Source organism: Mauremys mutica, chromosome 18, assembly GCF_020497125.1.
Source record: "Mauremys mutica isolate MM-2020 ecotype Southern chromosome 18, ASM2049712v1, whole genome shotgun sequence".
Classification (NCBI taxonomy): Eukaryota; Metazoa; Chordata; order Testudines; family Geoemydidae; genus Mauremys; species Mauremys mutica.
Window position 1 is genome coordinate 16215707 of NC_059089.1, and position 18925 is coordinate 16234631.

The 18925-nt window shown below is 52.9% G+C and overlaps 1 protein-coding gene across 1 annotated transcript; it reads right to left on the reverse strand.

Annotated features, from left to right (window-relative positions):
* Positions 1 to 93: 93 nt before the first annotated feature.
* Positions 94 to 7816, reverse strand: CDK9 (cyclin dependent kinase 9). The gene is made up of 7 exons (XM_044992438.1): positions 7575 to 7816; positions 6205 to 6286; positions 5309 to 5399; positions 3254 to 3420; positions 2196 to 2367; positions 1885 to 2033; positions 94 to 1294 (listed from the first exon to the last, which is right to left on the reverse strand). The coding sequence occupies exons 1-7, from the start codon at positions 7664 to 7666 to the stop codon at positions 929 to 931; spliced, it is 1119 nt and encodes a 372-aa protein (XP_044848373.1). The 5' UTR covers positions 7667 to 7816; the 3' UTR covers positions 94 to 928.
* Between the last annotated feature and the right edge of the window lie 11109 nt (positions 7817 to 18925).

The window sequence follows — 18925 nt, forward strand, 5'->3', positions numbered from 1 at the left end:
AGCAGAATGCGTCCAACTCCCTTCAGATCTGAACTGGTGCTGTTGTCGCACTGGTTAGTGAGTCAGACAGAGGAATACACAGCAGACCAGGGGTCTAAGAAAGGGAACTTTAATTGCAGATTACAACCAAAAGTGGCAGTAGGCTGACCGGAAAGCATGATGAACTTTTATTGAAAGCAACGACTCAGACAGATCCTCCTAGTCAGAGCAACAGTAACAAGCACCCTCACTCTTCTTCCTGTTCAGTCGCTGAAACCCTTTGTTTCTCACAGGCTCTGACCCTGTCTGAACCAGAAGGACGTGCTGCAGTCTTGACCATGGTGCGAGCTAGTTCTCGAATTTGGAGGCGTTTTGTCTGTACCAATCCCACTGGCTCCACACAAGGAAGACACACGCACACAAAGCTCAGTGGCACTCAGCTATGTGACCCTCACCCTACACACAACAAGCAGAAGGAAGGACCACATGGGGAACTGCAGCCACGGAGGAGCAATTCTGATGAGATTTGAGGCAGTTCCCAATGTGGGCCAATCTATCTTGCCAGCGGCATCCGCAGTTCAGTTAACGAGTCACCCAGTCATGTCCTCCAGTGTGGTAAAGCTTGGCTAGTGACAAAACCTTCTCCAACAGTGGCTCCCCAGTAGAAATGACCCATTAGAGCCAGCTACTGGTAAAGAGATGCTATTTCTGGGGGCAGAGGCAGAAACTCTGTGCCACATGGGCTGAGAGATGATCCCAGGCCCTTCGAAACAGCTCCCAAGGACGTCCCTTATGCACACAACTGTAGACAGTTCGTCCAGCCCAACATCTCAGACCAGGGTCTGTACCTCCTTTCCATCAGAGCTGCTGCTACAAGAGACTGCAGAACATAAGGGTATTTCAAAGAAAAACAGCCTGCTCCCTACTCGCTTTTCGGGGCCCCCAGCAGTCAAAACACTCTGTCAAACTCTGTCTGATTGGTTGCAGCTGGATTCCTGCCCTGATTGGCTGGCTGCTGCGGCATGTGTCCACCTCTTCTCCTGGGTGGAGCCAGGTACTCAAACATTGATTGATTGTGGGTGGAGAGCATGTTCTTGAGATCAGAGGGCATCGGGTCCGACCAGAAGAAGTCATGGTTCAGTGCATCGTCACTGTCTATTCTTTGGGCAGGATCCAGAACGAGCAGTTTGTCTATGAGATCCAGAGCGTAGGGGTCTTTGACATAGGCTTTCAGGCGATCCTTAACCTTGCGCTTTTGGCCCTTGGGCAGGTCCAGTTTCTGGTACAGCTCGTACTTATCCACATTTGGCCAAACCTAGAGGGGGCAACAAGGGAGACTAGCCTGAGCGAGAAGACAGCTAAACCGTTTTAGAGCCTGATGTTGGTGCCCTAACTAAACCCCACAGGCATGCGACATTCAGCTGTAGTGGAGAAACAAACCAACCAGTTCTTTCACTACACACCCTCTAGGGTCCCATGACACCCATTAGGGATTTTACTGCTGCAGTCGAACAGATGCCACAGAGACGAGCAGCAGTACAGAACATCCCAGGGCTCCAGCCCATCACAGGGAGTGATACTCACCTCACCCGGCGAGAGGCTAAATTCATCGTTTCTCTTTGGTCGAGGTGCTAGAGCAGGGCAGCGTCTCATTCTGGATACAGTAAACATGCGTGATCTCTTCAAGGAGCAATGCACACCTTGAGCACACCTCTCCCCACTCTTGGGACGTAAGGCTACCCCCTTTAAATGCAGCTGATAGGTAGATTACTGCTCAAGGTCACCCAGCAGGTCTGTCTCGGAGGCAGGATTAGCGCTCAGGATTCCAGGGTTCTAAGCCCATGCCCATACAGTTTCACTGCAGTTTCCCACAGGTGCTGCATTCCCATGTGTTGGGGCCCTTACCTCCGGAGTGATGGATCCACAGAGCTGGCTGATGAGAGTGAGCTGGTGTTGTTCCGTGTTCCCCTGCATGATGGGGCTGCGAGTCCACATCTCTGCCATGATGCAGCCTGCACCCCAGAGATCAATGGGGGGGCCATAGTCCCGTTCCCCTAAAGAGAGCAGCAATAGATTCGCCACTTAGACTCTAATATTAAGAGCTTTACGTGTGCCAGACTGAGAGAACAAAATAGTAAAGGGGACGGGGAAAGAGAAACAAACAAGATGGGAGAATTCCCTATGCAATTTCTCCTCTAGCCAAGCCTCCCACCTACCTAAGAGAAGCTCCGGAGGCCGATACCACAGAGTCACCACCCGGTTGGTGTAGCGGTTGGGCTGACTGTTTTTTGCCAGGCTGAAGGCTCGAGCCAAACCAAAGTCCGCCAGTTTCAGGACCCCATCTCGGGTGATCAGTACATTTGCAGCTTTCATATCCCGGTGCAAGATCTGCACAAAGGAGGGAAATTGAAAGGTTAAGCCATTAAGTCATCTTCCGCTGGATCCAGCTCTATCTTCATCACAAAGATCCCCACCACCAGGAAGGTGAACGGGGCATCAGACCCTGGAAAAGAAACATCGGAAAGTCTAGGATTGGACGTGGATGAACACAACAGAAAATAAACCCATTGGGAGCATCACACCGAGCATGGAGTTGGCTGGAGAGGGAAGTTATAGCTGAGGATCTAGAACTGGTGAGATGTACTGGAACCATAACCCTCCAGTCACTCACAGGACAGAGAGAGCACAGGCAGTAGCATGACAAGCATCCCCACAGTAGCTAATGTGCCTCACCCCTGCCCTGGGAGAGCCAGGGTGAGTTCAGATTACATGGCCCAATCAGTCCTGGGCCCTCAGGTTAGCAGTCACAGCACAGCTATGCATTAGCTCCTGAACTTAGAACACGGGTCACCCTTACATTTGGTTTTCAGGTGTATCGTTTCTTTGGACACACTATTCTGCAGTGTTACAAACACTGTGGTGGGTTGAGAGGACTTGATAAGGATCCTTCAGAGCATCATTCTCCCTCTTTTGAAAACACATCCTACGTTTTCACTTGGCCATCACTGGCTCTGCTAAAGCGTCACACTCCCCCAACCTATAAAAAGGAGCCTCCCAGCATCAAACACTGAGACTGAGAATAATCATTTCTGATTCAGTGCTGAGCCACCCTGAAAAGTACTCACGTCTCAGAGCGTCAGTGTGCAGAACTAGCAGCCCAGCTAGAGACACTGGCCTGTACTCACATGCCTATATCTCAGCAGGGCACACACAAGGCCATTGCAACCTCAGCCCTCAAGCCATGCAGCAAGGGAATACAGATCCGGCCCTTTACCTTATTCCTGTGGATGTAGTAAAGTCCATTCAGCAGCATCTGCATCACTTTCTTGATCTCCGACAGCGTGAACTTCACGTGGGCGTTGCTGAGGAGGCCTGCGAGGTCGTGCTCACAGAAATCGAACACCAGGTAGATGCTGCCCTTGCAGCGATTGTAGGGGGAGGCTACAAGAGAAGCAGGGTGCGGTCGTTAAGGAGGTCTCTCAACCCAAACAGTTCTCTCACCCCCAGTGACGGCTAGCTTTCCTGCTGTCAACTTCTAGCACCAGACGCTGGCCAGCCTTACTTCAAGCACCATTCCACTTAGAAGGTTAAATAGTGCCCCATAACTAAGAAATAGAAAACACAACACAGCTCTGTCTTAAGGTCACAATCGAGCGTCAGGGTGAACACACAAGTTCCACCTCGCCTGCCCCCTTCCACCACGTACCCCCAGTGTCTTCAATTACACAGCCATAGCTATATAGAGAAATGGGGACATCCCTGGCCACCAAGAACCTCAGCATCTAGATCCCCATAAGGCCATCCAAAGGAGACGTAGGGGGAATGGAGGAGGAGGGTTACAGCAGTGAAGATCATAGGTATGTGTACATAACATAAAGCACATTGTTTCTTGTCACCCATGTTCAGAAAAGATTAATTCAATTTGCACAGAATGGGCTACTAGGGTGACCTGTCTTCCGAGAAGGAATGTTTCACCTAGCAAAGTGAAGGCTGGGAGGGAATGACTGCTCTCTCGAACTACACCAAGGAGAGAGAAGAGCTACTGAAGCTAAAGGACAATGTTGTACACAAGAACAAATGGGATAAACTGGCCGTAGGGAGACTTGGGCTGGAGATTAGAAGGTCCATAAACCATCAGAGGAATGAGGTTCTGGAACAGCCTCTCAACAATAGTAGCGAGGGCAAGACACTTATCTGGCTTTAAGATGGAGCTTGATAAGTTTACAACTAAGATGATATGACAGGGCTGCCTGCTCATAGCAGAGGACTGGACTTGATGACCCAGAAGGACCCTTCCAGTCAAGTTCTTATGTTTTTTAAGATTTAATTAATATACTGGGGGGCACATCCAAAATGAAGCCCAGGAGAGTGAACAACAGAAGACTGAGCAAAACCAAGCACTCTTCTATTTCTCAAATGCTCTATTACACAATAGAAGGTTTTACGCCGCCTCAGATGATGTGCTTTGCTTCCAGGAGCACAGATGCTAGCACTACACAAACACAGAGGAGGCTGCCCCAAAGAGACAGCTTGCAATGCAGTGGGAGGCCAACCAGGCATTCAAGTGACTGCACCGTGGAACCAGAAAACCTTTGACTTAATTTACCAAAGTGCTAACAGTTACCAGCCACGGTACAGGAACTCGCAGCAAACGAGCGTGTCATTAATACAAAGCTGATAAAAAGAGCCAACCTGTGTTAAACAAGAGGGAGAGCTCCAGCTACTAATGGCATAGTAACACCATTGGGATTTGTTTGCTTTTTAAAGAAAGGACAAATGTTAAAAAAAAAAACAAAAAACAACACTTTCAGGGTGAGAAACTTCCATGTCAAGTTTCTCTCCAGTGTTTTTTTTTGTTGTTGTTAAAAAAAAAAAACAGACACATGAGTTTTATAGTCTCACGCACACACTTTCAACTGTAGTAGCCCAGTATTTTAAAGGAGCTTACAAGGGCGTCTTCTAGTCGAGCTGCGATGGAGTCAAAGCTATGCTACATCCCTAGCACATCAGGTGTTAACTCTCATATATAACACCACCACCACCACCACACAGTTCTTTTCATCCATAGATCTCAAAGCACTTTACAAAGCAGGTCAGTATCATTTATCCCAGTTTTACAGAAACTGAGGCGCAGGGAGAGGCAGTGACTTGCCCAAGGGCTCAGCAGGCCACTGTTATCCAAAGGAGACAGGTATCCACCAAAATCTTTAGACAAACCAGGCTATTTTGTATTGGGCAAGTGCACCTCACTGAAAGAAAAATAAAGGCTACACTAGAGATCAACTGATGTGAGTGAACAAAACAAAAAGGGGGAACTAAAACATGCTACCTTTGGTCCTGCAGATTTCGATAAGGTTCACCACATTCTCATGCTTGAGCAGCTGAAGGATTTTGATCTCACGTAGGGCTGTGATGGGGAACTAACAAGGAGAGAGAGAGCCACACATCAGAATTGCTATCCCAATCTAGTCTAAAGCAGGTGCGGGGGGAGGGAGTGGCAGAGGAGGGAAGAGAGAAAATCATGGCAGAAATCTCAAAGAGGAGATGTATTCAAGCAGAATTAAATGTGGACAAAGTGCAGCTAGGGTCAGAACAGAGGCTAAAACCAACATTGTGCAGTTCCAATCTGCTCAGTTTACAACTCTTAGCACCTAGTAACTTAAGTAGAAGTTGAGTGTCCTTAACACCAGACAAGATCAGGCCCTTAGGGTGCAGCAAGAGCTACTAAAAAAAAAAAAACAAAGTGAGAGGTGAAAGAGAATCCAGTCTGGTTTTGCTTCTTATGAGATCACCAGCAATAGGGATGTTTGTCATCAGAATATGGACACATTGTATTGATGTGTGATCCTGATTAGAATGCGGCTCCCCATCTCCTCAGTGTATCAAGACTACCATGTTAACAGAAGTAACATCTTATTGGGAACAACAGAGAGGTGACTCAGACACACAAGGCAGCAATATGGAAAGAGGGTTTTTTTTAAACAAATTACTTTCCTGATACATAGGGAAACACAAGACTTTCTAAATGGAAAGTCTTGTATATTACTTTATCCATTTCCATAGTGGTTTTTACTGCAGTAGATCCTGCAAAGTTACACACACTATGAATTTCCTTGTCACCCCAAACAAAGATTCAGTCTTTGTCTACTAAAGACACATGCCCAGCTCTCAAACTCCAGTTCTCCCACACCATACACAGGACAGGCACATGCTCATCTATCTTACCCCCTCCTTCTCATTTTCCATCAACACTTTCTTCAGAGCCACTTTCTTGCCAGTCTGTCGATGTTTTGCTTTGAACACTTCCCTGCAGAGAGGACGGAAACACATGAGCATTCCTGGAGGAGTAGAAGTGGCCAAGTGGAGCAGGCACAGCCAGGCAAGACATTTCTACACTTCCACACAGGCAGCTCTGTGCTGACCCTCTGCCTAACCCAGGTCTTCCCACTTCAGGCCAAGAAGCACCATGATCTCCTCTAGAGAGCAGGCTCTCAGATCCCAGGGCATGTGAGGGAATGGCACTGGGATAGGGCTCTCACAGATTCCCAGGAGACTAGTGGGAGCAGGCCTTGCAGATTCCAAGAGGTGGCAGGAAGGGTATAGGGGGAATCGCAGACTCTAGAGGCATTCAGGAGGGAGTCTCTCTCTCTCAGAGCCCAGGGCTCTGGGGAAGGGGGCGGGGGGAGTCTCTCTCTCTCTCTCTCTCGGATCCCGGGGGGGGGGAGGCGCGGGGGGAGTTTCTCTCTCTCGGATCCCGGGGGGGGACGCGGGGGGAGTTTCTCTCTCTCGGATCCCGGGGGGGGCGTGGGGGGAGTTTCTCTCTCTCGGATCCCGGGGGGGGCGGGGGGAGTCTCTCTCTCTCGGATCCCAGGGCTCTGGGGAAGGGGGCGGGGGGGGAGTCTCTCTCTCTGGGATCCCGGGGCTCTGGGGAAGGAGTGGGGGGGAGTCGCTCTCTCGGATCCCGGGGGGGGGGGGGGAGTCGCTCTCTCGGATCCCGGCGGGGGGGGGGGAGTCGCTCTCTCGGATCCCGGCGGGGGGGGGGGAGTCGCTCTCTCGGATCCCGGCGGGGGGGGGGGAGTCGCTCTCTCGGATCCCGGCCGGGGGGGGGGGGGAGTCGCTCTCTCGGATCCCGGCGGGGGGGGGGGGGGAGTCGCTCGCTCGGATCCCGGCGGGGGGGGGGGAGGCGCGCGCTCGGAGCCCGGCGGGGGGCGGGGGGAGTCTCTCTCTCTGGGATCCCGGCCGGGGGGGCGGGGGGAGTCTCTCTCTCGATCCCAGGGCTCTGGGGAAGGAGGTGGGGGGGGAGTCTCTCTCTCTGGGATCCCAGGGCTCTGGGGAAGGAGGTGGGGGGGGGTTTGCTCTCTCGGATCCCGGGGGGTGGGGTGGCTCTCTCGGATCCCAGGGCTCTGGGGAAGGAGGTGGGGGGGTTGCTCTCTCGGATCCCGGGGGGGAGGGTCCAGGGCTCTGGGGAGGGTATCAGGGAGGTTGGGGGTCTCGGCCCGTGGACCCCAGCATAGGCGGGGGCACGGGCGAGTCCCTGGGCGCTGGGTCCCCCAAACCCCATGGGGGGGGGCAGACCCGGAGGCTCCGGCTCTCACCCGAACGTGCCCTGCCCGATCTTCGCCAGCTTCTCGTACTTGGACACCTCGTCGCAGAAGGGGCACTCCACCGTGTCGTACTGCTTGGCCATGCCGGGCCGCCGTCCCAGCCCTCGCTAGGCCTCGGTCGCCCCGAGCGACGGCGCGTTTGGTGACGTGTCGCCCCGTGAGCCAGGCCCCGCCCCTTCCTGCGCCGCGGTGCCGCCTGGGAGTTGTAGTTCTGGACCGGCGGGGAACGCTCGCGATTGAGCTCGGGGGCTTCTCCGGGGGTCGCAGCGCCAAGGGTCCCCGGGGTCTGCCCCGGCACCGCTCCGGTGTGTGTCTCCAGGCCATCGCCGCGTGTCCTCACACCGCCTCCGCTTCGTCTATCTCCCCGTGTGTCTGCACTGGCCAAGAGCTTCAAACAGGCTCCCGCGGAGCTCAGGAGCCCCGTGGAGTGTTTCCATGTCAGCCGCCTCCTGCGTTGCCATATGCACCGGCTCCCTCTTGCCTCGTGCTCGTGCTCCCCTCTCTGTGTCTCTCATCCACCTGGGGTGTCTCATCTTAAACTTATAAACGCTTTGGGGCAGGAACTTTTTCTTTAGTATATGTAGCAAAGAGTCCTGTGGCACCTTATAGACTAACTCATATAGGAGCATGAGCTTTCGTGGGTGAATACCCACGTCATCGGATGCATCTATATTCACCCACGAAAGCTCATGCTCCAATATGTCTGTTAGTCTATAAGGTGCCACAGGATTCTTTGCTGCTTTTACAGATCCAGACTAACACGGCTCCCCCTCTGATACTTTTAGTATATGTGTGTTTAGTGCCTAGCACTTGACAGAGGCCCCAGGGCCGGCTTTAGGCCAATTCACCCAACTCCCCTGAATCGGGCCCCACGCCAGCATCTTTTTAATTTTTACTCATCCGGGGGTCTTTGGTGGGATTTCGGCAGCGGGTCCTTCACTCACTCCAGGTCCTCAGCGGCATTTCGGTGGCGGGTCCTTGAGTGCCGTGGAAGACCCGTAGCGAGTGAAGGACCCGCTGCCAAAGGGCCGCCGAAGGCACCTGGAGTGCCGCCAGGTGAGTACGAATTGGGCCCCGCACTTGTTAAAGCCGGCCCTGCCTGGCTACCAGGTGTTGCTGTAATAATAATAGTATTTGCACCACCAACGTGTGCCCCTGCATCACTCCAGAACTTCCCGGATGCATGCAATAACACAAAAGCATCAGAACATTACCACATCATGTCTCAGCACCATCACATCCCTCTGCAACATCCCCAACAGGTCATTACATTGCACCCAAAACATCACCGGCATGTCAAAGCATCATCAAATTGCATCACAAAGTTAAATCAACTGTCTTTCATTCCCCCACCCGCTACACACACTCTCCCTTCATGCATATGAATCAGATGCACATTGTTTATCTTCTCAGCGCCTTTCCATCACTGGCTTTCTCATCCCCCCAACCCACACTTCCTATCATATCTGCCTGATGCACCAATTATTCACAGCTCAGCAGCATTTTCAGCTGCCCGCAGCATCTATCTCAGAGGCGCTGATGGATATAAGAGCAGAATGCCAGCAGGGGGGGCTTTGAGACAAGCCAATGGTATTAGCAGCCAGGCGGAGGCAGAGAGCGAGACTTAGCACTCTCAGGAGTCCTGAGACAAAGTCAAGCCAAGATTTCAGGCAACAGAAATGGGCCTGCTGAGAGAGCAGAGACAATCTGATAGTACAGTGGGGTGCCACTAATCCTGTCGCTGGGAAAGGAGAGGGACTAGATCATTGGAGTGGTTAGGACGGACAATTGGGAGTCAGGCCTGACTTTGCCACTGTCTGCTGGTGTGGCCTTAGGTAAGTCATTTATCCTCTTGGCGCCTCAGCTCTATGATTAAGATTAAAAGGGGAGCCTAGAGGACCAGTGTTGAAAGCCTATCCCGCTGGCGGTGCTGCACGTATTCACTTATAGGCCAGGATGCAGGAGAACCAGCAACAAGGGACAATTTGCATGGCCCCAGAGAGAGAGCAAAACACACTGATCCGTTTTTGTAGAATGTTTTGCCCTGGCTGGCATGCTGAGGAGCCCTCGCATACTGCATCCAGTGCATCCCCTAGCTGCTGTCTGATCCCTCACGCTCTGGGCCCCATATCTGTTCTCTGATCCAATGCATTCCTGCGTACCTCTGGGGCCAGATCCTCTGGGTATAAAGTGGCATTGCTCTATTGACTTCACGGACCTATGCCAGTTACACCATTTGAAGATGTGTCCCTGAACGTTTTGGCGGCTTGCTGTTCGGTGCCAGTAGGCTAGGTCGCTTACAGGTGGGGCAGCATGCTCATTTCCTGCCCTCTAGGGGTGGCATGAGCTGAAGGGGAACCAGTCTTAGTCCCTATTCAGGGCAATACAAAGGGGATATCCATCTCTAGGTAGCAGCACTGGCACCAATGCACCAAGCTCACTACCAGGCCCTACCAGCACAGGCGATTCTAATATCCATTGGTACCAGGCACACAGACGGTCTGGGGGATGAGTTCCGAGCTGGTCTGGAGGTTTGTCTGTCAGTGCTTCTGGGAGCCGTTATTATGGGAGAAGGGGGTTAGTTTTTCCCAAGACCAGAAATGAAGGTGGCTGATCCCCTCTCCTCCCAACCCCAAGCGGAAGCCCCTGAATAAATAATTCCAAGGAGAATTCTGAGTGGATGCCATCAGCCCCCGGTATTTCCCATTGCCTCATCCCAGCCCTCCATCACTGGCCTTTCCTCAGGGACACAGGCTCTGTGCTTGCCTGACCCTTGAGCAGGCTGTGTTCTGTGATGCAGTTTGCCTGCTTGAGTGGTTCCTTTTCATTCTGGACACCATCTGCCGGTACATACTAATTTCCAAGTCAGGCGCTGCCCTTTCACCAGGCGAGCGCATAGCAGTGGAGTGATTTGTGTTAGGGATGGAGGGAAGTCGGCAGTTCCCTCAGCCCGCTAGCAAGGCAGCATGGCTGTCATAGAATGAAAGGACTGGAAGGGACCTTGAGAGATCAGCTAGTCCAGTCCTCTGCACTCATGGCAGGACTAAGTATTATCTAGACCACTGGTTCCCAAACTGGGGGGCGCGGCCCCTTGGGGAGGTGTGAAGAAATTCCACGGGGAGTGCAAGGCTGCCCAGCCCTTGAGCCCCGGCCAGGGAGGCTAGCCCCCGGCCCCTCCCTTTCTGTCCCCCCCCCCCCGAAGCCATGCCTCCGTGCGGGCAGCACAGCTTGCGCCCGCCCACCTCTCAGGCTTTCCAATAAGCCAGTCCTGCCTAGGGTGGCCAGACAGCAAGTGTGAAAAATCGGGACGGAGGTGGGGGGTAATAGGAGCCTATATAAGAACAAGACCCCAAAATCAGGACATCTGGTCACCTAGTCCTGCCACCCTGAGCGGCCTGGTAAGGGGGGAGTGGAGGTTGGATAAGGAGCAGGAGGTCCTGGGAGGCAGTCAGGGGACAGGGAGCGGTTGGATGGGGCGGAGGTTCTGGGGGGGCGGTCAGGAGACAGGAGTGGGGGGGGGGTTGGATAGGGAGTGGGGGGTCCCGGGAGGGGGCGGTCAGGAGACAAGGATCGGGGGGGTTGGATGATGGTAAAGGAGAGGTGGGGGGTGAGGGTTTCTCAAAAAATAAAAAGGGGGTGTGATGCCAAAAAGTTGGGGAACCTCTGATCTAGACCATCCCTGACAGGTGTTTGTCCAACCTGCTCTTTAAAATCTCCAATGATGGAGATTCCACAACCTCCCTAGGCAATTTATTCCAGTGCTTAACCACCCTGACAGTTAGGAAGTTTTTCCTAATGTCCAACCTAAACCTCCCTTGCTGCAATTTAAGCCCGTTGCTTCTTGTCCTAGCCTCAGAGGTTAAGGAGAACAATTTTTCTCCCTTCTCCTTGTAACCTTTTATGTACTTGAAAACTATCAGAATGTCCCCCCTCAGTCTTCTCTTTTCAAGACTAAACAAACCCAATTTTCGTATCAACCTTACCCAGTTGCACCATGGGCACTGGCCCTGCAGGGGAACAGGCAATTTGTAGGGTTCGTTACAGCTCTCCACCAGATCCATCCGGCTCCTGAGTGACCCAGGCATCAGGAAAGGAGAGTGACATAATCAGCAGGCCTGATGAGCCTCTTGACAGCGCTAAGAAATAAAATAATTTTACACCTTCCTTGAGGAAACTCCCCCCTTAGGTCAGTTCACATGCCCTGCAGAATTAGCTGCTCCAGTCTTCTCTTCCTGTCAAAGCACAACATGTGCAATACCCATTGTAGGGAACAGTCCTGCACTGGCCCGGGGGGATGGACGAGACGTGACCTTGTTCTTATGACTCCATGTCATTGCTCTCCTGGCCAAGGAGAAACTTGCCTGCAGTAAATAAGGGTTTCACATTCAGGGCCGGCTCCAGCTTTTCTGCCGCCCCAAGCAAAAAAAAAAAAAAAGCCAATCAGCGGCACCTCATTCTTTGGCGGCGGGTCCTTCGCTCCCTCTCGTCCTCTTCAGTGGCACCTCGGCGGCAGCTCAAAGAGGAAGAGAGGGACTGAGGGACCCGCCGCCGAATTCCCGCCAAAGACCCGCACATGCCGCCCCGATACCGGATGGAGTGCCACCTCTTTCTATTGGCCGCCCCAAGCACCTGCTTCCTTTGCTGGTGCCTAGAGCCGGCCCTGTTCACATTGCAGAGCAGAAATATTCGTTGCATGTGCAAAAGCCCTCCCGCTCGTCTGGCCACCAGGCTGGCTCCTCCTTGCGGGATGATTTGCAGATTCCACAATGGTGTAAAATCCAATCTCATCTCCAAGGTGTGAGGTGCTGAAATCATTCATGTTCTTTAGGAAGCGTGGCCTAGTGGGAAGAGCAGGGGCCTGCGCGTCCAGACTCCTGTAATATAGTGGCTCGGCCACTAAGCCGTAGTGCAACTTTGGGGGAAATTTTCAAAAGTGGCCTCTGGCTTTGTGTGCCTGGCTTGAGAGACTCGAGCCTGGGTTTTGGAGGTGCTGAGCAACCACAGCTCCAGGTGATGCCAGTGGGAGCCCTGGGTGCTTGGTTCCTCTTAAAATCAACCCTAGCTTATTTAACGCTGGGCATCCAAAAATCAAGGCCCCTCCCCACCCCAAAGTAGCAGCTACTCTTGCAAACACAGGCCCTCTGAGTGCCTCAGTTTCCCCTCACCGGGTCCTTTGAGATCTGTGAATGAACCGGAAGCAGGAGAGTGTGTGTGCAAAGGATAGAGAGCGCCCTGCGAAGGACACCAGTGACTGACACCCCATTATGACCCAGGCCTGTTGTTTGGCTTGACAGTTCACGCCCCAGAACCGTCCTAGCAATATCTGGGCTTCCCATATCTCTGCAGAGACAAAGAACTTTGTGGACACAGAGCAACAAGTCGCTCTTCTGAGCCTGGCCGGCTGATAAGGCTGCTTGTTTATGAACAATACATCGGGAACACGGTGTGCCAGCTCCCCTGGCATACACACTCGAGCCGCTGCCCAATGAATCATCACCTCTCCTGGCTCCCCCCTCATTTAATGCAATCAACGCCAGGAGAGGAGCGGGCGTGGGTGTTTCATTGAGATGCAGGAGTGAGCCGTCCGCTCTCCATCCTGTTGTATCATTTCCCTGCCAGGGGCGGGTGAGTGGATTTCTTCCATTGCCTCTGGGGACTTTGGCAGGAAAAGCCACAATAAACAGGAGCAGAGAGTGAGCTCAGCTCGCGGGGGAGGCGACTCCTCAGATGCACGTCCAGAAACAGAGGGAGGAAAATGTAACAACCTTGTGTTAATGTCGTGCTGGGGAGAAGTGCCAGCTTGCCAGGGCCTGGGCTCTGATGTGGTCTGTTTAACAAGACAGCAGATCCAGCCCAGGCACAAGCAGTGCAGGTAGAAGCTATGTGACCCCCCCACCACTGGGTGCTCCCATACCCACCTGGCACAGAAGAACCAGACTGGTTGGCACAGGATCCTTCACAGCCACAAAGGCAGGTGTGAGCCCAGATCTAACACGTGGGCTCGGGAGCAAGGCTGAGGAGCAGGACACCCAGGCCCCCTGATCCCAGAGGGCCCCGCGAGCACCTGCTCATTCGCAGCTCAGAAGACCTGCAGCGAACAATGACAGAAGGATCAAATCTCCTGCTTCTGCCCCCCTGCGCTTTGCTTTCTGACTCAGCCAGGGGTCATCGCACGTAGGGCACAACGGGTCCCCCAGCCGCCAAGTGCAAACGTTCAGGTCAGGGATGGGGAGGGGGAGAGACTGGTTGACAAACATGGATATTATCCACCAAAATCCAATCTGCCCTGGGGCTGAGCGACACTCAGCCGAACGACCTGCCTTTCATTGTCCTGGTGCTTTCAGCAGCTTTGTAGGTTTAGGTGCTGCGGACTGAGAGGCCATCGATTGCCCTGCAAATGGAAAGCACTGTACTACCTCCTCTTTTACTCACCTCACCTGATTTATGCACCCCAGAGCTGTGACATATACAGATTGCAGTCTGAGTCCTGGGCAAACGAGGCTGTTTGAAAGCACCACATATGCCAAGACTTTCATGCCATGACACCAGAACTGGATATGTGGAAAGTGGCATGAAGAGCCTTGTGTTCAAGGCATTCATTTAGGACTCAGGCGCTCTGGGTTCAATTCCCAATCCTGCCACAAATTCCCTGCATGACCTTGGGTAAGTTACTTAACCTCTCTGTTCCTCAGCTTAGCCATTTATTAGCTCTCTCAAGGGGAGCATAGCAAAGCTGAATTCTTGGTTTTGTAAATCACATGGACAGCCTCCGATCAAAGGTGGTGGAGAAATGTAACGTCTTACTGTTATTTACTAGGAATAGTTGCCTCTTTTTGACCCGAGTTTGGAGCCCTGGGGATGCCCAAGCTGGGAACAGAAATTGCTTCTGGAGTCTGGCTTTGCTTTGACACAATCTTGCGTCTTTACAAGGAATAACCAAAGTCCTGCTGCTCTGAATGCAGGAGGAACCAAAGGCAAAAGGAGCAATTTCCTAGTCTCTTTTCAGCCCAGTTCCAGAACCTCTCTATGGCTACGTCTACACACATCATGTTATGTGGGTATAACTTATGTCACTCAGGGATGTGAATAAACCACTCCCTGAGCGACATGAGTTATACCGACATAAGTGCTCGGTGGGAGAGCTTCTCCCACTGCCAGAGCTTCTGCCGTTCACGGAGGTGGTTTCATTATGCCGACAGCAGAGCTCTCTCCCTTCAGCATACAGCATCCTCACCAGACACGGTGCAGTTGCATCGGTCCGGCTGTGCCACTGCAGTGCTGTCGGGGTAGACATGCCAGTTTATCTCAGGGTCAAACCATGCTTACAGGCTTCTGCTGCTGCTTCAGGCCGTCTCTGTCTCTGGTTCTGCATCCAACTTTTCCTCACATTCCCCCTTATGCAAAACAATACTCAGTCACAAAAACCGCTCTGCCCACACAGTCCAAATCTCCTGGGCGGGTTGACCTAACCCTTTTGTCTTAGGTGGGGGACTGTGACTAATTATCCTTACAGGTATGTTAATTGAAGGGTTTTGTTCCTACCCATCAATCTTAATGAGGCTTTAATTCAGCCCATAGCCAGGTTTCAGCCAGCACCTGACAGTATTTTGAACCCCGAAGGGACAGCAGGTGAGGACAGTCTAATCCAAGTCCAATAAAAGAATCCCACAGGGCTCCATGGGCCTCCCCAGATTCAGCCTAGAACCTAGTGTGATGGAAGCATCTTCCACACACCAGGTGTCCCACAGGTAGCAGCGAACTACTGCGACTGTGTCTGGTGTGGTGAAAGCCCTGATCTGACCAGCAATAGCTCTGCCCGGCCCAGCCATGGATATTTGCAGCCCAGGCCCCCTCCAGGTGCCACACTCTGCTCTCTAACAGGTCGGCTTGGCAGATATCCTAGCCCACAACAGCTGCTTTGCCTTCCCGTCTCAGTTACACATTCCCCAGCGTTTGGCCTGTGGCTTTAGCCCTGCCCGGCTCTGACCCAGCGTGGGAAGTGCCGATCGGGTTACAGGTCCTTTCAAGCCTGGCCAGCCCAGCTGCTGCTCTGCAGCTGTGTGTGCATGCCGGGCCTGGCTCCGAGAGGCAAGGCGCGCACAGGACACTTTCCCAGCAAGGAGAAGGGGAGCAGGCGGACGAAGATCAGTGTCCCAGGGAGCACGTGCAGCCATCAGGACAGAGCGGGTGACTGTGATATAGGGGGTGGAACAAACCCTGTGCTCCCAACACCACACCAGCCCCCTCCCATGCACCCACATCCACCTCCTTCCCCTGCCTCCTGGCCCTCCCGTACACTCCACCCCACACACAACCCTCCATCCACCACATGGCCCTGTCTTCTCAGCACCACCCTCCCAAAGGCCCCGCCTGAGGTACCTGTCTTCTCCCCATCTGCATTAACACACCTTCCCCTGCCCCGCCCCGCCCCAAAGTGTTCTCCCCACCCACAGCACAAGAGGGGCCACAACTGCCAAAGAAACGCTGGAGGCTGGTTCCCAGACACTGACCTTTCCCCTGCAGTCTCTGGCCAGAGTGTCCTGTGGAAAATTCTTTGGCCCTAATGTCCAGAGGAGTTTGTGTCCCCCCCTCTGCACTGCCTTTGCGCCCGGTACAAAGCCTCCCCCATTCCCCAGGCCCAGCAATGCTCTGGTGTTAAGCCTGGCTCTGACCGGCACTACCCAGGCCGGGTTTGCAGAGAGCAGGAGCCCTAATCCCTAAGCCTAAAGCTCGGACCTGTGGACCAGAAAGGGCTGGTCTCCCTTTCCCCCATGCACTGTCCATCTGGGTCGTTCCAGGGCTACTGCTCCCCTTGGGATGGCTATAAGCACTCGGCCTGCTGGAATGCCACGCTCTCTTTCCACGCAGGGCGGCTGTTGCTGCAGCCGGATGCTGTTTAAACTGCACAGAAAAGACGAGGAGCCCCAGCTGTGGGGAACACAGCTACGTCATCTGGCCCCCGGAGACGGTGCAAAACACTCCTCTGATTACAGTCCTGTTGGATCAATTCCTGCATAACCAACCTTCACTTCAGCCTCGCCATTGGCCACCCTTCGCTGCCGCCCAGGAAGCTCCGTTTCTGATCTCTGCTGAGCTGGCCACTCGTGTAAAACTTGAGTCCATTTGGGTGCACAGAGAGCCGGCTGTGAGACAGCATCTCCTGGGGCCATAACTGGGCCGAATGGTTCACACCTACTTCTAATGTAGGAACTCACTGACCGAACCATCGAAACGAGATCAGATTCACTGCCTGGTTCCACTAGATGCGCTAAATCCTGCCCTTCAGTTCTACCCGTGCAAGCCACTCCACTGTGAGTGTCTGGGTGGGTAGAATGTGGATTAGATTGTCCTCCCCACCTGCCACCCCTTCAGGGTCCAAAATACTGTTATGTGCTGGCTGAAACCTGGGCATGGGCTCAATTAAAGCCTCATTCAGATTGATGGGTATGAACAAAACCAGGTTTTTTTGCTCCTTTCGATTTTCCTCACTAGGATTTAACTTCCACTTTTTAAAGGATGCCTTTTTGCCTCTCACTGCTTCTTCTACTTTGGTGTTTAGCCACGGTGGCTCTTTTTTGGTTCTCTTACTATGTGTTTGAATTTGGGGTGTACATTTCGGTTGAGCCTCAATTATGGTGACTTTAAAAAGTTTCCATGCAGCTTGCAGAGATTTCACTTCTGGTGCCGTACCCTTTAATTTCTAAAAAAAAAAAAACGAGGAGTCCTTGTGGCACCTTAGAGACTAACAAATGTACTTGGACATAAGCTTTTGTGGGCTAGAACCCACTTCATCGGATGCATGGAGTGGAAAATACAGTAGGGAGGCATAAATACACAGCATATGAAAAGATGGGAGTTGCCTTACCAAGTGGGGGAGTCAGTGCTAACAAGCCAATTCAATTAAGGTGGAAGTGGGCTATTCTCAACAGTTGACGTGTATTTATACCTCCCTACGTATTTTCCACTCCATGCATCCGATGAAGTGGGTTATATCCCACAAAAACTTGTGCCCAAATAAATGTGTTAGTCTCTAAGGTGCCACAAGGACGCCTCGTTGTTTTTGCTGATACAGACTAACACAGCTACCTCTCTGAACCCTTTCATTTCTGTTTAACTAACCTCCTCATTTTTGTGTAGTTCCCCTTTCTGAAATGAAATGCTACAGTGCTGGGCCGCTGTGGTGTTTTTCCCACCACAGGGATATTAAATTTAATTATATTATGGTCACTATTACCAAGCAGTCCAGCAACATTTACTTCTTGGACCAGATCCTGAGCTCCGCTTAGGACTAAATCAAGAATTGCCGCTCCTCTGGTGGGTTCCAGGACCAGCTGCTCCAAGAAGCCGTCATTTAAGGTGTCATGAAACTTTATCTCTGCATCCCGTCCTGAGGTGACATGTACCCAGTCAATCTGGGTACCCAGTCGCTCCAGATGTACTCCAGGGTAAAGGAGCAAGGAGCTGGTCCCATTGTCCAAGGTGCAATCAGTAAGTAAAGCTTGTAAAAGCTCTTAGGGACCCATTGAGAATGTGGATGTTTATTACACTGTCTTTGCCAGCATTGTCACCCTGTCTTGTTTCGCAACTCAGACCACAATGACGGGGCCAGATGGCTTAATCCCTGGGCTCAGAAAGGCAATATCAACCTGACAAATGTCAACACGAGCTGAGAACCACCTCCTCTGCCCAGCCAACTGCAATCACCTCCCAAGCAGCAACCGTCCGCTGGGCAGGACCAAGCGCAGTGGGAATGGGATCAGGCCCTAAAAGGAGCTGTCAGGATTCCCCCTTGTCCAGCGTCACTAGCCGGACAACACACTCTCTCCGCAGAAACCCCTCTTGCACCCTGGGGGCCAGAGCAATCGAGGGTTGGGTGGATCTCACTATCTGCGCAGCAGGCTGTAATCCAGCTAGCTGGGTCCTCGAGGGCAGGGGACATCCCTTTGCATGGCAGGGTTGGGGTTAAAAGCCCTGGTGGTTCCAGGGTAACCTCCCCCCCCCCGTCCCCCACCTCCGCCAGGAAGACCCTGCTTTGATTCCTGGCCAATGCAAGAGATTGTGGGGCCTGGAGCCTGTCTTCCCATGTGTTTGTATGGGGCCCTGGTCCTGATCGGGGGCGAGCCAAATACAGATCATACGACTCCCCTGGTGGCTGTGGTTGAGTGGAAGGCAGGGCCGCTGGCGACAACAGGGGCCGCGATCCCCTGTGGTGACAGCAGGGGGAGGGGGCAGGGGCTGTGAGTAGGTGATGGCCTTTTTAAAGATAGAGGAAATGCTGAGTGAAAGAGAGAGGGTGGGGGCGGGGGAAGAGGAAGGGAGGGGAGGGCGTAGGGAGAGTTATA